Below are 16,356 nucleotides of genomic sequence, written 5' to 3' on the forward strand. Positions count from 1 at the left end.
TTTTCATTTTCAGTAAGTAACACTTTGTATAAGACTATTTCCAAAAAGCTGGAAGAACTTATGTCATTTTTCGTGCCTCTGTTTACACTGTGTGTCACCTTCAGTTGCCTTTCAGGTAACTAGCTAATGCTGTTAAAGTGATGTTGTAAGTAAGCCTTAGCACCTGGCGTAAAACATTAAGCATTCCACCTCTGTACAGCACAGGCTGTGACTGATCATAAGCTTTTGAAAACCCTGGGAATCTCTTACGGGGGATATGATAATACTATTCTTCATAAAGGAGGTAGTAGGTCTGATACCTGTCCCTCTTACTGTGATCTTACCTATTAAAATGAAGAAGCCGGGGCTGGTCTGCGTACTTGCCAAACCTAGTGAGGAAGGCGTGATTCCTGCCTCAGAGAGCCGGAGTGGCCGCGGTGTGCTCTGCTGGCTGCCCTGCAGGGCCGAGCGCCAGCGTGCGGGGCTGCGAGAGGCTGAACTCGAGCTACACCGTAGCTGTCAATGGCAATAGCAGGAGCTGCTGTGCAAGTTTCGGCCGCGGGAGCATTGCTGCTGCCTGCCCCTTTTGGGTGCATACAGAGCACAGGAACAGCACCGCGATTAATGTCTTTCTAGTTCCTAAGGGAAGGCATGAATCGAACAGTTGCTGGTTGCCATCAGTTTCGGTGGGAGGTGGCGTGTTTATGGGCCCTTTATCCTGGGTTCTGATGGCTTTTGAGAAGCCAGCACTTCTCATCAAAACCTGTAGTCTAAATTTTGCAGAAGCCCACAATTGCTGTTTACTTTGATTTATATTATATTTGCAATGTCATAGCCACTTCCAAGTCACCCGACATCTGCACCACATGCTAGGTCTGACATCAGTAGCTAGACCGCCCGCTCTTCCTTGGGGCTATATATCTCTTGGCACATCTGAGCACTTTATTTTTTGGGTTTTTTTACTTTCTCAGTAGCAAGAAGGGAGGTGTTTCTCCTTGTGTTCCAGGACTGCTCAGAGATTTTTAAATTCACAACTTCAAGACAAAGCAAAAGCAGTACCAGGAAATTGCAAAATAAGGAAAGACATAAGAAAAGCAGTGGTGAGGGCTGCTGGGGTGCCTCTGCCTCACACCTGTCCAGCCTCGGCATGCCCTCTGTGCTGTGGTTGGGTAAAAAAGGGTTTTACCTGGTTTTGTGGGCTGGAGTTATATTGTGAATTAATAATAAATAAGGCACTAAAGTTGAAGTTTTGTTGTTACTGTATTTATTAGCAATGTTACATGGGAAGAGTCCTGTGGCCCATCCCGGCCCTCCAAGGGGCTGCTGCTGCGGCCGCCGGTGATGTCCATTTACACCCTGGCGTTTTGGTGAAGGAAAGGAGGCCCTTAAGGCCCTTTTCTGCTTTGTTTTCTGCTGTTAATTAACGTTTGTTAGTGCACGGCGGGGAAAAAGCCTCCTCCACCGGCGGAGGTGCCGCCAAGGGGCCCGGGCCCGGGCCTGCCCCCGCCCGTCGCCATGGCAACCGCGCCTCGCCATAGCAACCAGCACCCCCCAACCCGGGCGAGTCACCTTGCCCGGCCGCTCTGCCCCCTGCACGTGACCTGCCGGGCCACGAGCGCGGAACGGAAGTGACGCAGCCGCACCTCGGTCGCATGATGTGGCAAAAAAAAAAAAAAAAAGGAAAAAAAGGCCGGGGAGGGAGGAGTGATGAGGCTCGAAATAGTCCCTTCCGGTGGCCGATCTCTTCGCCGCTCCCATTGGTTCCGCGGGTAGTGAGGCATCCCTCTCTGCCGGGATCCTTCCGCCCTGCCGGCGCAGTTGAGGCAGGTCCCGGCAGGTGAGGGCAGGCCTCCTCCTTCCGCGGTGGTATCCTTCCGCCGGCGGGGGCAGCTTCCGGATCTCCACGGCCCTTCCCCGCTCGCTGGCCCCTTCCGCCATTGCGGTCCCGCTTCCCCGTGCCGCCCGGACCCCGCTCAGGTGCGACTCCGGTCCGGCCTCGGACTGGAGCCCCAGCCCGCCGCCGCCATGGCCCAGATCCTGCCTATCCGCTTCCAGGAGCATCTCCAGGTAGGGCGCGGGGAGGCCGGGCCGGGGGAACGGGGCTGGGGCGGGCGGGCCGCTCCCTCCTTTCCTCAGACGGAGGAGCCGCCCGGGGACGCTGCCCGGGCGAGAGGCCGCGGGGCGGCCGCCCTTCCGCAGGCCTTGCCGGTGTCCGGCTCGGGCAGCGCCTTCCCGCCGCGGGCCCGGGTTTGAGGGGGAGCGCTGGGGCGGCGCGGGGGCTCCTCCGCGCCCTGGGCAGGAGCGGGCCGAGGTGCGGGCGCCGGGCATCCGGCCCTCGCCTTCCCCGTTCGGTGCCGGCGCTGTGGGCGAGGCTGGCGGCGTGCCCGCGCTGGCACCTGCCGGGCGGTGCGGCCGTGGGAGGGCAGAGCGCGGCGGGCCCGCTCCGCTCCCCGCGGGGAGCCCCGCTCCGCCGGGCAGGGCCGGGGGTGCCGCCTCGGCGCGGGTGGCTTGATGAGGCGGCCAAGCTGCCGCCCTGTATTATTGGTTTGGTTTTTTTAATGAGACTAAGCCTCCTTGTAGTCGTAAGGATGTGCTAAATCATTTTATTGATGTTCTGACTTATACGGTATCTTCTGTGAAGAAAAAAACGCCTATTGTAGGGGAACATGGAAGCTGCTGCGGGCTTCCCTGCAGTGCAGGCACAGAAGTGCCAGGTCTACGCTGCCCGCTAACAAATTCTAGGTTTGGCTGTCGTTAAACCATAACCACACATTAATAGATTATTTCCAAGTGATGGCCTTTAGCTTTAACACGGCCTTCTAAAGGCATGAGTAACAAATCCTGCAGTCACTCTGCTGCAGGCACGCAAGGTTACCTTCTCAAATCAGCGTACACCTTTAATGTGTCTCGGTGGAGCTGGAGCTCAGGGAGGGGTCTGGACGCCGTAATACAGTTGTGCAATGTGTACTTCCTATCTGACAAGGCTATAGGGCGAAGTACTACGCGCCACGCTTCTCGTCCTGGGCTGCTGTAGCTGTGGTGGCGTTAAGCTTGGCCTTGTTGCTGAGGAGTGTTTTTCTGAGGAGAACGTGTATAATAAGTTACATGGACGTACTCAGGCAGGGTCTCCTGGCTTCCAGCAACCTGTCCGTGGGCCCGATTCCCTGCAATGTCAGTGCCCATATGTGGTTTGGCCTCAGCTAACTGGGACTCTGGCGGGCATTAGCGTAGGGATGGATTTACACGCTTTATAGTGACTTTTTTTCCTGTAGGAAGAATTTAATTTCTAGACCCCTTGCTAAAAGAACAGTTGTAAAATACTTATCTTGCGGTGTGAATTACCGCTGTCCATAGGGTTATTTTTAGGTTTAAAAAAATGCTGCCTTGATTGGTTTTTATCTGGCTAGTTAACTGTTGGGCATCAGATTATTTTACTTCAATATCAGTTTAAAACCAGGCCAGAATTCATAGCGTAGGCATAGCCCTGGACTCTTCTTTAGCAAGGAGCACTGACAGGAGAATCTCATCAGTTGACCAGAGCTTCAGCTCTGAGCGAGTTTGTTCTGGTAATAGCATAGCCTGGAACTGAGTATTGAGAAGGTTCTGTGTGCTCAGGTGACACTCATCCCTCTGGGTAGCCCAGCTCTTAATAAAGTATTGTGGAAATGCATCTATGATATATTATTTAAGATACAAACCTTGCGTGTGACCCACTGCCAGGTCTCTAATGACATGAGTGCTATTACGTAAGGAAACTCAACTGCTTCACTCCAGAAGCGCTGATAGGTTTCAGGCCAGCACTATTGCGGAACATGACTGTTCTGACTAAAGACTGATTTATCTGTTTACTTGTATTTTTTCCCCTGCTCTTATTTAATGTAGAGCATGGACCTGACCAGAACCTTTAACAACTGCGTATATGAGCTGGTCTTTTGTAAGACTCTGTGTCCAGCCTTCTGAGCCTATGTGCACGTGGCTCCTGCCCGTAATGCTGCAGCTTGTGGTAACTACTGAACTTCCTCATTTTATTTCATTGAAAAAATTCAGAGGAACTTGAATTCTCGGAGGTACTGTTTTCATTGCTGAAGCTTCTGACTTGCTGTTGGAATAAACTTTGAGAGCAGAAACAGTGATATTGCTACATTTTAGCTGTCCAGAACTGCTTTAGCATGTTCTAGGCTGTTCATAGGAGGTCCTCATGGACTCAGTAATACAATTTCTTGAACTGTGCCTGACCTACATCATCTGGGAAACTTGTCATACAGGTGTTGTGCAACACCTGCAAGTTTGCAGTTGATGCTTAATGAAAGATAAGGTACCCAGCTGGGCCCCTATTCATAAAAAGGCAGGTGATGGATATGAATGGGAAAGTTCTTGCGAGGCTATTATTGAAAGTTGCTTTTAATTAATCTGAAAAACTGGCAGTCAATGCTACATGCAGTAAAATACTAGATCTCCATGGATCCATTACTGCAGGTCAGAAAATGGTCAAGTTAAGTGTCTGTACAAAGCTTGTGCTGATCTTCAGCCCAGCTGCGCTCCATATTACAGCACCCAAGGCACGCTGGCATTATCTGTTGTTGTCAGCATCTTGGCTAGGCAACACAGGAATGAAGAGTTAAAGGCTCCAGAAGCCCTGCTTCGTTGTGCTCCTGGATGCCCTGTCTCTTTGGTACGCAGTAAAGCATGCTTTGGACTCACAATTTGAGCTAGAGATCTCGCCTGGGCAAGTAAGATGTGGAAAGTAGTTAGCTTACTAGGGCTAAGTAAGCTTTCTGGATATTAACTAGGTGAAGTCTAAAACCAAAATGTGTAGTCAGGCTTCAGGTCTTGTTCGTTTGAGTCCCATTGCATACCTCTGAAATCTCAGTAGTCACAAATATGTAGGATGTTATCTGTGTATTGTCTGCTGTTGATGCCTGCCTTGCCACAAAAGAACATCAACAACACACTGCAGAGAAATGTTTTCCTTGTGAGCTTCCAAGGAGAAACTTGATTCCTGTGCCATCAAAACTACTGGACTCACATTGTAAAACTTTATAGTGCTTTTTTTTTATAGTGCTACTTTGGAAACAGTCCAGTGGGCACATGGTGGGAGATCAGAGTTCAGTGTGTCAAATGATTGCAAATCTGGCTGCTCGTATCCAGGTTATAGGGATTCCGTAAGTTGGTGCCTCTGGGTACTTGAGGGTGAAGGTAACATGCAACTGCTTACTGTGGTAGGTGCACAGAGCTTTTCTAAGATTACCTGTTCCTGGTGAATGAGAGAGAACCAGACGAGTTAGCAGGTGATGAACTGTGGTTGCCATTTAATTTAGCCACACTACCCAGAAATAGGTAAAACCTGAATTTGGACCAGGCACACCACTGTACTGGTGTGACTTAAGGCATTAATAAATACTCTTCTGAACCTAAATATATTTTTAAAAACTAAATTATTCTGTAGACTTGTCTAGACAGTACAGAAAATGGCTGTGTGCTTGATGCTGGGACAGAACTACTCTTTTTAACTAGGAAAAGGGTTTTTTGTCTATTGGTCCTTGATGGAGCAAACCTGAATGGCAGCTTTGCTGTTCTAGGGTGGTGGTACTTGGATGGCTCTCAGAATCACAGCTAGCTATGCCAAAGAGCTAACGGAATAAACCTGGACAGCTGAGGCATCGTATAATAAAACTTATAAATTTACTACTTCATGCTAAGAACGACAAACAACAAAGTGTTTCTGTGTGTTGTGCTGGCAGTGAGACAGCTTCATATATCCTAAATCTCTGCTATAACAGCATTAATTTGAAGCAGTTAAGTCTTTTGATGGTATTTTAAGTCAGGAATTAAAGACAGGACTGCTGTGCCTAACCCTGTTTTGGTAGGAGGCCTGCCCCCTGCGTCTTAGTAGACCTGAATTCCTAAAACCAGTGAGTTCTTACAGAGAGAAAATCTGCAACAAAGAATGCCGTGAAGAACCAATGTGTCTTGAGGAGTGTGTCTGTGTGTGTGTCAGCTAATTGGATAGGAACGATTAGTTAAGCAGTTTAAGCTATTCCTCTCCCTCGCAGCAGATACTGAAGTCAACAGGCCTGCTTGTCTTGGTGGCACTACTCATTAGCACTTCACGCTGGGACTGTGGTGACTTAACTAAAGATAAGTAATGGCAGCCAGTGGTTCTGAACTCGGGTTTCAGCAGGTATGGTCTCAGCTGTGGCTTGTAACTGAAATAGTCACACAGCATATCTGGCTGCTGAGACAGGATGGCTGCCTCTGCCTCTGGAGGCTGAGGCAGAAAATAGGAAGGATCTAGAAATAGAGCTCTCAACTATTATAGAGGTCTCTTATCTGTTGAAAATATAACTGCCTAGTTACAAACTGTAACTCTTACCTTGGGCTGGTAAACGTGAAGTACTTCAGAGCCATTGACTGGCTGTGGGACTCCTGTGTTGCAGAACTGCAGTCAGTAACTCTAACAGATCAGCACAGACATAAGTCTTCTGTGCGACTTAAGTTTGCTTTGCTAAGTTTTCTGTATGGAATGAAATGAGTGGTTGAAATGTAGCCTAGTGTCTACCTTGTTAAATCAAAGCCAAATAAAGCATGGCCTTGCAATAGAACTGATGTGACTCGCTGCATGTCAAGAAGCTCCATGCTCCTCAAAGACTGGGAATATTTCTGTTAACTGGCATTTCCCAGCTAATGTGACTTCTAGCTGCATGTAGATAAGGAGTCTCTGGGCAGAGACTAAGCAGCTGCTTGTGGCTACAAGAGCAGTGGTTATATCCTGTTGAGTGTGAGAGTCGAGGTGAAATGTGTACTCAGCAGTTCGCGCCCTTCCTTGTAGGCAAGGAGAAATTATTTGACAGCTAAGCAAATTGTCACAAGAAAGCAAATGTTCCCGGAAGGGGTCAACAGAGACTCTTGTCAGCAGTTTTACCATTCAGCTTGATGTCAAACATGCATGTAATATGACAACTTCTCTGGGTAAGTTACCAAGAACGTACTTGAATTTTCTTCCAGTGAAAAAAATAGTTTTACTAATCAGACTGCCACTTGCCACGTTATAATGATTCACCTCCTAATGCTGTTCAGATAAATGTCGTGGTAGAATTTGATGGTTCAATACAGCCTGAAACTGAGCAAAGTATCCAGCCTCAAGTTAGATGAGTCTTTCAAGGCAACACCTCTGCTGAACAGAAGAGTTGCTGCTGTCTCTGGCAGCCTGTTTCATGGTTCCACTCTAATGCAGCAGCTACTTCACAGAACACTTTCTTCTCCTTGTGCTTTCAGGAGGCTGGTGTAACTGAACTTTCCAACAAATGTTGCTGTAAAATAACTTGCACTGTAAACTGGTTGACTGAGCACAGCTAGCAAGTTCTGCTTTCATATCTGCTTGAAAGCCAAGGAAGTAGGGGTTGGGTTTTTTTGTAGTGTAATGTAGGAGTGTCTTAGAATTCCTTCTTTCTTTTCACAGTCTCTTAAACTTGTCTGTGAATTGGTGAAAGGTAGTGGACCTAAATGTGTGCAGTATTAAACGTTTGTGGTTTTTGCCTCTGTGGTAAGAGGAGGAGTAGAAAATCTGCTGTAAACCCCCGTACTCTTCTAGCTGTAGTGCAAATTCAGGAGTTTGTACATGGAATAGTATTGAAATTTTCATATAAAAGCCTCCAAAGAAATACCTGCTGTCATGTTTCCTAATAGTAATCTTAGTTTTTGTTTACTTTGCTTAGCTTTGTAAACACTCCTGCCTCGCTCACCTGAACTTTGGCCCATTTGGGGAAGGAAATAACCTGTAGTACAGGGAACAACATATACTCTCAAGAGTTCTACGCATCAGGTCTGAGTGCAGCCAGGAGAAGTGACCATTAGCTGTACCAGCTGAGCAAAGCAAGTGCCACTCTTGGCTGGTGATGATCTTATGTAATCAAGTGCAGAGATTGTCATGGTTAGAGTCAACTTCCTGTCTCGGTGCTCAAAGGAGACTTGGTCCATGCACTTGGATCTGTTGGGATTAAAAGATGAAATCTTAGCAGAATGAGCTTGTGTTCTTGAAGACCTCACTAATGGTTGTGTCTCTATGGGAAAGCTTCTCCAAGCTTTCTTCAGAGCTCCAGTGCCAATTTAAAATTTTTCAAAGCTGTATCTAGCCTTTGGAAATGTTCTTAAATTGAAAAAGGACCACATCTTCCACTTCTAACTAGGGTTGCATACCTGAGATGTGACACCTAGCAGATGGCAGTTTGATCACGATTAAGATAAATCTGTCTTGCAATATCTAAGCAACTTAGGGAAATCTAGACATAACCACTGAATCAAAGAGGTCTGCCATCTGCTAGGACTTGCTGCTTTGGTTTGTTCTGCTAACAGTGTCCGAGTATAGTGCTGTGAGTTACTGCTAGGCGGAGTACTTGGCACCCTGAAACTGCCCTGCTCTACCAAATGAACAAGGAAGTTGAGTTCTTGGTAAATGATTGTGCACTTGTCAAGACTGCAGCCCTAGCAAAAGGAAATGCCACATGCTAGTAAGTCTCTCCAGCTCTGCCAGATGAAACTCTTACACCTTCAAACCTTCTCTACTGCAGGGGTGTGACCAGGTTGCATATAGGCCCGCCTAGCTGATGTACAAATACCAGGTCCCAGGCCTAGAGAACACTACCCAAATAAAGATGTGAAAGGGAGAATTGAACTTAAATCTGAAATCTTCTAAGTGAATCCATGTCGTTGAAGAATATGCGATCGGTTCTGTGATGCTGGACCTCAAATACTGACTTAAATCTGAGTAACAGTTCTGACCTGTCAAGGGGGTCAGGCTTGATTTCTGTAGCTATAGCACCATGAAGGCAGTTTCCTCTGGGGAGAGCTGAAGAAATGCTTATCTTTCACTTGAAAGTTTCCTGGCTTCATTGTCAGGTGGATGGATGTAAAGGGAGCTGTCTTTGAAACTGTTCACTGTGTTAAGTTGCAGAAAGTGTAGATCTTCTGCCTTGGAAGAATGGCTTAAGCTAGCTTGATGCCTGGCTTCAGGAATTACATCTAAATCTGTTCTGCTTCTACTCATATCTCTCTCAAAATCTTTCAAAGCAGAAAAGCTGGGTAGACCTTCAATTTACCAAATGATCAGCATTAACTCTCTGTAAGCTAGTTGTGAAATAAGCCCTATATAAACACCAAAGAGCCCAAACATCTTTTTGGTATTGTATTGAGATCTTGTTTGAACCCGACTGAAGAGGTTGAAAAGACCTCTTCTGAAAAAGCAAGGTAACTTCAATGAAATAGTGTCCTTTAGGACAAAGGACATAAATGCAGAGTGGCTGGAGAACCATACATGAAGGCTGAATCATCTTCTAGAAGTTGTCTCCTTCAGCCAACCCAGGGAGCTAAAACTGACTTGCATTTGAGTCTCAACCTTAAGCTGTAGCAAGGTCTAGCTGTCTTGATTAACTGGGTGATACAGATCATCTGTTACAGTGCCTTCTGTGAAGCTTGTTCTGTTAACTTGGTGTGCCAGAGCTTAGATGTTACTTGTTCCTTGCGTGTGCTGTCTGAAAGCTGGGGCAAAGGGGGTGTATGGTAAAACACCCTCTTTATCAGAAGCTGTAAGTAGGCAGGAACAGAGCGGCTGAGGCGTTGTCATCTCAGAGCTTGTACAGAGCACAGCTGATAAGAGCTTGGTGTTTTGCTTCAAACCAGTACAATAATACCAACGTGGCTTTGAAGGTCGAGACCTTGGGCTTGAAGTTCAGTTCAGTCTCCCATAAACAAAGATATCTGAAGTATTAGAAGTGATAATTCTTCTAACAGTAGGAAACTGATCTTGAGTTTTTAAGGGGTATCAGCCCACAAGCTGGGTATCTGTATGTGAGGTGACCGAACTGTTCAGCATTTCTGTTAAAAATGGAATAAACTTTGTTTCACTACTGACACCCTAGTGTGCCAGCCTGTTGCAAACATGCACAGTTAAGTGGTATTAACTAAACTGTGTTTTGTGGCAAGCTGTACTAGAAACATAATTTAAAAATATGCATTTAAAGGTTTACAGAAGTAGAGTGTGGCTCAGCAGAAAAGGAGGTGGCTTGTTGGAATCTTCTGTATGCTTAAGTGTGGCCGTGGATAAGCCATTTCTGACTTCAATAGTGTCCCTCTCGTGTGTTAGCTCTGCCTCCTGGGTGGTATACAGCCTTGCTGCTAGACAGGACTAGGCTAATTGCTAGACAGGTAGCTTTTTTTAACTCTACAAGGATAAAGATAAAGCTCTGATGCCTCACATGTGATGTTAAGCTTGAAACAGTGATAGCTGCCAAGCTCAGTGCAATGAGTTAGGGCTCTGGAAGCAAAGCTGGTGGGAGTGAGTACAGAAGCTGCAACTCTGGCACAGCTGCCAGGAGCAGGCAAGCTCATTAAACCATATGAGGGTTCAGAAGTTGAGGGTCTCAAGAGTAAGTTGTGAATGGACCTTGAAGACAAGGTACCAAGCACTTGAATGCTGCAGGGCTTCTTCAGGAAGCCTGCTGGGCTTAACTGAAATGGGCAAGAATTTGTGTGCCGTGCCATTTTTGGGTAGGGTGTTGGGTTGTCACAAAAAGTTGTGTGAAGCCTAGTATCTCTTGCAACTTTAACAAAAGCTGTTTGTGGCTATATGGAGGTAGTAACTTAATGCTAAACCTTTTTTCCTCTTCCAGCTCCAAAACCTGGGCATCAACCCAGCAAACATTGGGTTCAGCACTCTGACAATGGAGTCCGACAAATTCATCTGCATAAGAGAGAAAGTGGGGGAACAGGCTCAAGTGGTGATCATCGACATGAATGACCCCAGCAACCCTATTCGAAGACCAATTTCAGCTGACAGTGCTATCATGAACCCTGCCAGTAAAGTCATTGCATTAAAAGGTATGGAAGTCCTTAAAAATGCTTGAAGTGGATGGAGAGCTTTCTATAGGACTAGTTTATGACTGACTTAAGTCTCTTGGGCAATTTATGTGGGAGGATCCCTCACCAATTTTCTACAGCTTAATGGGAGCTTAAGTTGAATGCGTTTTTCAGTTCTTCTGAAGGTAGCTGGACAGTAAGTTTCAGTTAAGGCTTCCTGCTATTTGCTGGTCTTCAGGGTGAGGTTTTTGCTTCATTCAGAATGCTTACAGCTTTCTGGGCAGGGAGAGCCATAAGGAAAGTTCAGGCTTTAAGGACTTTCTGGAGTTGCAAGTGTGGAATCATGTTAGAGGGAAGTGAGACCTGATATCCTAAGCGTATAAGGTCTATTAACAAAGCCTCCCTTTACAGAGAGGAAAAATAAGATGAGAGAGGAGGGGAAATATTCCTGAAGGCCTTAGTTTGGCCTTGCTGGAAAAAGCCAGTGCACTGATTTGTGCACATTTATCAGTCAGTGATAAGAAAAGTAAAGCTATGCAAGGAAGACTTGTGTAGTGAATAAAGCACAAGGTCAGCTGCCTTGCTATCGCTGGTGATTGAGAGCAAGCATTCCTCTGAAGTCTCAAGAAATGTTGATCTCTTTCCCCAAGAGGCCCAAATACTGTCACTGTAGGAATGCAAATATTGCTGATGGAAAGATGTATATGTATTCAATGTTATTTGACTTTAATACTGTGCTACTGTTTTGTCACAACTTTAATGCTTTCTTGTGTGTGCAGATGGTGAGTTATTTCAGTTGACTGTACCAGTTCCTGTCCTGTCTTATGAAAAGAAAAAGCAGAATTAAATGGCTTAGATCTATGGTGCACATGGGTGAACGGTGGTGTTTAAGTAACTGAAAACCTAAAATTCAGAGTTTTTCCATGCCCTCCTAAACAAGGGAAACCTTAAGATACAGAAAATTAATCCACTGAGGAACTCTGAAGTGTACTTAAACTGTCATGATCTTGATTTTAAAGCTTTTTATAAACAGGACTGACCGTTTTGACTTAAGTCTAGAGTTTGCCTCCTAATACGCCTTGCATAGCAATTAGGATACGTGTTACCGGAACGTCATCTCCCTTGACTCTAAAGCTCCAGCTGCACTAGATATGGAAATCAATTGCTAGTCTGTAGCCTGAGTGATGCTGTATTAGTCTTCTCCAAGCTCTGGAGAGACTCCTGACTCTGCATCTTATGTCAGTAGCTGAACTAATGGTGGCTTCTAACTAGACCAATCCTTGGTGAGCGAAGGCACTTGCTGATACGGCGCTGTGACTTTTAGCAAGCTGGGTTACAGTTAGTAACTGTAGCAGATATTCGAACCTGCACCTAGTTTCACCTGATCTTTAATATTGCTCTTGGGCTACAGTAGCATGTGCTTAAATAGCTGTCTGCTAAAACTAATAGAAGTTGGTCAGAACCTTCCTTGTCTTCTCAACAGGAAGAAATAATTTGTTATATGCCACTGCATTGTAAAAACTGGTAGAAATGACTGCAGGTGGCTCTTCAGGATGTATGTATGCAACATTCTGTGTAATTCTGAGAACTTTTCCTCTTATCTTCTAGAGCTTGTGTTGGTCACTAGATTCCTCTCCCTGCACAGTTTCTGTTAGTCTGGTTTGCCGCCAGTAGCTGTGTATCCCATTAGTGCAACCTAAGTGTTTTGGTTAATGAGTCTGAATTAAGAAATCCCTCTGCCAACTTGACTGTTCCATGTTGTGCTTTTTTTATACTTAAAACAGATGTGGATGTAGTTTTTAATGACATTGGTATAGCTCTCCTCACAACTTTCAAGAGACTCAGCATTATTGTAACCTAGTCTTTGATGTATGTGAAGTATCATACGACTTGTCTGTGTAGCTGAAGCTCTTGTCTCCCACCAGGTTGTTTTCCACATCTGTTTGATTGCTCAGTAGTGGCAAATTGGTAAAATTAGCCCTAGGAGCATGGTCTGGTTAAAAGTAACGGCTGATCACTGAAGATACTGCCAGTATATAACAGCATTTTCTTAAAGGAAGTTGCAAGGGTTTAATACCATAGTGCAGCTCTTCTACTTTTAACCAGTGCTTGAAGTAACAAGTGGGAACTGCAACCTGGCTAACAATGTTGTGTTTTCTAGCTGGGAAGACGCTTCAAATATTTAACATTGAAATGAAGAGCAAAATGAAGGCTCATACGATGACAGACGATGTCACCTTCTGGAAGTGGATCTCGCTGAATACTGTTGCCCTTGTAACGGATAATGCAGTCTATCATTGGAGTATGGAGGGGGAGTCGCAGCCTGTGAAAATGTTTGATCGCCATTCTAGTCTTGCTGGCTGCCAGATCATCAACTACCGTACTGATGCTAAGCAGAAATGGCTCCTGCTAACTGGCATATCTGCACAGGTACTTTACCGCTAGGGGGGCCTGCCATGGAAGGCCTGGAGCTTGTCCTCTTTCCTTCTTCTGTAGGAGCGGGACTGATATGTGTGGGTTTTTTCCTAAAACATTGCTGGGTATCTAAATACTTGATTTGATCTTCAGGTAACAAACTGAAATGTAACTGAAGAATCTTACAGTAATGGTATATACGCCAGTACAAGGTTGAGAGTCTTAAGTGATGCCTTTGTAAGAGAAAGCATGGCACGGTACTTCGGCTTGATATGACCACAGCTTTACCAACACTAACTTAAATGAAATTACTGGCCAAGTGCCTGTTATTTCTGACTCTTGTTCTGTCTTTTCTAGCAAAATCGTGTTGTGGGAGCAATGCAGCTATATTCTGTAGATAGAAAAGTGTCACAACCAATTGAGGGACATGCAGCTAGCTTTGCGCAGTTCAAGATGGAAGGAAATGCTGAAGAATCCACTCTTTTCTGTTTTGCAGTAAGAGGGCAAGCTGGGGGTAAGGTAAGACTTGGTTCTAAATACGCTGTAATCTTTAACAACTCACGCTGGTTACCTGCTTCCGGGAAAACAAGTGGTTTAATGCACAAAGCTACCTTTAGGAAAAAAGTGAAGGAGTCTGCGTCAGTCTGGATGCTATATGTCTAATGTATATGAAAACTGGTGCGTACAAAGCTTCACAGCAGGGACTACCTGATGTAGCAGGAGGCTGTTCTGAGTCACAAAGTGGGGTGGTATGTCATGACCAGCCTAATTAGCTGCTTGAAACACGTGACTCTCAGCTTCACAGGCTAAGCCTAGGGAAAAGCTGTTGTAATCTTTCTTTGATGCTGGTCCCCAGTATCAGGCTTAACTTATTTCCAAATTATTGGATGAAAAAAATTAAACACTAGTGTTATAAGGCTACCTAGTGGTCTAATACTAATGCTGGAATTATGTGAGCTACTTTGTGACAGCTAAAACAAAGTAAAACCAAAGCTAGATTGAAACATCTACAGACTGTCTCTGGAGAATGTTAACCAAGTTGAAAGAGTGTGTATAAAGTGATCTAACTGAATCCTTACCCATAGCTACTTAGAAGTTTAACTAAAGATCATGCTTAACTGTTTCCTTCATCTATGGTACATGGATACAGTATGCCACACCTTCAGGTAGTGAAAATATTTAGGAAGACTCAGTTAATCTTCACTTAAGTTTGGGATTAAGGCTCAGCAGCGAAAGAATTGCCATATCCTCATTGTTGAATCTATTGTTGCATAAATTAAATGCAAGAACTAACAGACTAATCTTATCTATTGCACAGTTGCATATCATTGAAGTTGGCACACCACCTACTGGGAATCAGCCCTTTCCAAAGAAAGCAGTGGATGTCTTCTTTCCTCCTGAAGCACAAAATGACTTTCCTGTTGCCATGCAGGTATGACAGCTGCAAACAGGAGCATAAGAAAAGTCTGTACCTTCTCTTGGTGGATGTGACACTGTAACAGGGCGCTGGAAGTGCGGTGGTCAATGTATAGACCTGAGGCTTGGCACTAAGCTGGTTTTCTGCTCCTGCTTCAGTAGTGTTAAAGTGAAGGTGGAGACTGAAGCAGCCTCCAAAGGCAGCTTGTTCTTATTAATAGAAGAAATATCCATGTATATTTAACTGTTTTCAAGCTCTTAAAACATCATTCTACTGTGATAGTACTCAAGTATTAAGTAAAAATATAACAGCACTTTTAGTTGTCCTGAAATGGCAGAGCTATCTGCTGATTCTTAGTAGCACTTACCCGTTTTATCCAATACCAAATTTGATTAATCTGTTCCTGTTTTGCAGATCAGTGACAAGCACGATGTGGTGTTTCTCATAACAAAATATGGCTATATCCACTTGTATGACCTGGAAACTGGCACCTGTATCTACATGAACAGAATCAGTGGAGAAACCATATTTGTAACTGCACAGCATGAAGCAACAGCTGGAATTATTGGAGTGAATAGAAAGGGACAAGTAAGGGAGCTTGGCCTGGGAACCACTTGTTTAGCTAATGCTGCTGGCCCTCAGTCATACATTGTAGTGTTCATATCAATGTCTAAAAGTTTGCAGAAATTACAAGACAGAATAATAGAATAAGGAATATGGTAGATTCGGATAGCTGAACAGGAGTGCAGCTTGCCTGACTTCTACAGCTCAGGTTCTGACTGTGTAATTTTAGGAGTTTTGTACTGGCAGCCAGTGACCTAAACACTGTCTTACTGCTGAGCATGGAACTAGAATATACCTCTCCTGGGGGCAGGTTATACCTTCTTGCAGAGTACGTGCTGATAGAAGTCTTAAATATGTTGACTTTGAACTCTATTCACAAAATCTCATGTCTGACAGTGTTCTGAGCCCCAAGTAAAATTTGCTGCTGTATCTCCATATGCCTCTAACTAGTTTAAACCAGTCTAACATTGTACAGCTATACCTTTAGACTGAATTGATTTCAAATGTTGCTTGTTGAGCATGAGTAGTACAGAGCAGGATTTCTTCCTAGTTTGTCCTCTAGGATTGGCTACTTAAGACACTGAATATGGGTTACAGGAAGACAGCACTGATATCTCTGTATTTCTGACCTCTGTAAATACCTCAGTTTAAATTGACTGTTAAACATCTGCCTTGATGCAGTAATTGAATGGTAGAGGTTCTTTCTGATAGGAGGTCTGTTTCTTAAATAAAGTAGCAAGACTCTGCAATTATCAAAGGATGAAAAAGCTTTTCATGTATGGCATAGCTTTCCTTTTAGAGGTTAGCTTAGCTCTTGGCTCACTACTTATATTTGAACTAACTGGAAGTTTTCCATGATAAATTTATTCAGGTGCTCTCAGTGTGTGTGGAAGAAGAGAATATTATTCCCTATATCACAAATGTGCTACAGAATCCTGACCTAGCTTTACGAATGGCTGTCCGCAACAACCTGGCAGGTGCTGAGGAACTCTTTGCCAGAAAATTCAATGCACTGTTCGCACAAGGGAACTATTCGGAGGCAGCAAAAGTGGCAGCTAATGCCCCAAAGGTAATGGGCCAATATTGAGTAGTACTGAGCTCTAGTGGCTTAAGCTTCTTGCTTCAGGAGA

At 44.9% G+C, this 16,356-nt stretch overlaps 1 protein-coding gene across 1 annotated transcript in view; it reads left to right on the forward strand.

Moving 5' to 3' along the window:
• The first annotated feature begins 1,816 nt into the window (after window positions 1-1,816).
• The window catches only part of CLTC (clathrin heavy chain), a 33,383-nt gene continuing 18,843 nt past the window's right edge, over window positions 1,817-16,356 (forward strand). Inside the window, exons 1-7 of the mRNA XM_064467958.1 lie at window positions 1,817-2,046; window positions 10,644-10,851; window positions 12,992-13,260; window positions 13,603-13,764; window positions 14,564-14,677; window positions 15,077-15,250; window positions 16,098-16,295. Of these exons, the coding sequence (XP_064324028.1) occupies window positions 2,005-2,046; window positions 10,644-10,851; window positions 12,992-13,260; window positions 13,603-13,764; window positions 14,564-14,677; window positions 15,077-15,250; window positions 16,098-16,295 (1,167 nt within the window). The 5' untranslated portion in view covers window positions 1,817-2,004. The remainder of the gene's footprint in view (window positions 2,047-10,643; window positions 10,852-12,991; window positions 13,261-13,602; window positions 13,765-14,563; window positions 14,678-15,076; window positions 15,251-16,097; window positions 16,296-16,356) is intronic.

This window comes from Phalacrocorax carbo, chromosome 17, assembly GCF_963921805.1.
Source record: "Phalacrocorax carbo chromosome 17, bPhaCar2.1, whole genome shotgun sequence".
NCBI lineage: Eukaryota > Metazoa > Chordata > Aves > Suliformes > Phalacrocoracidae > Phalacrocorax > Phalacrocorax carbo.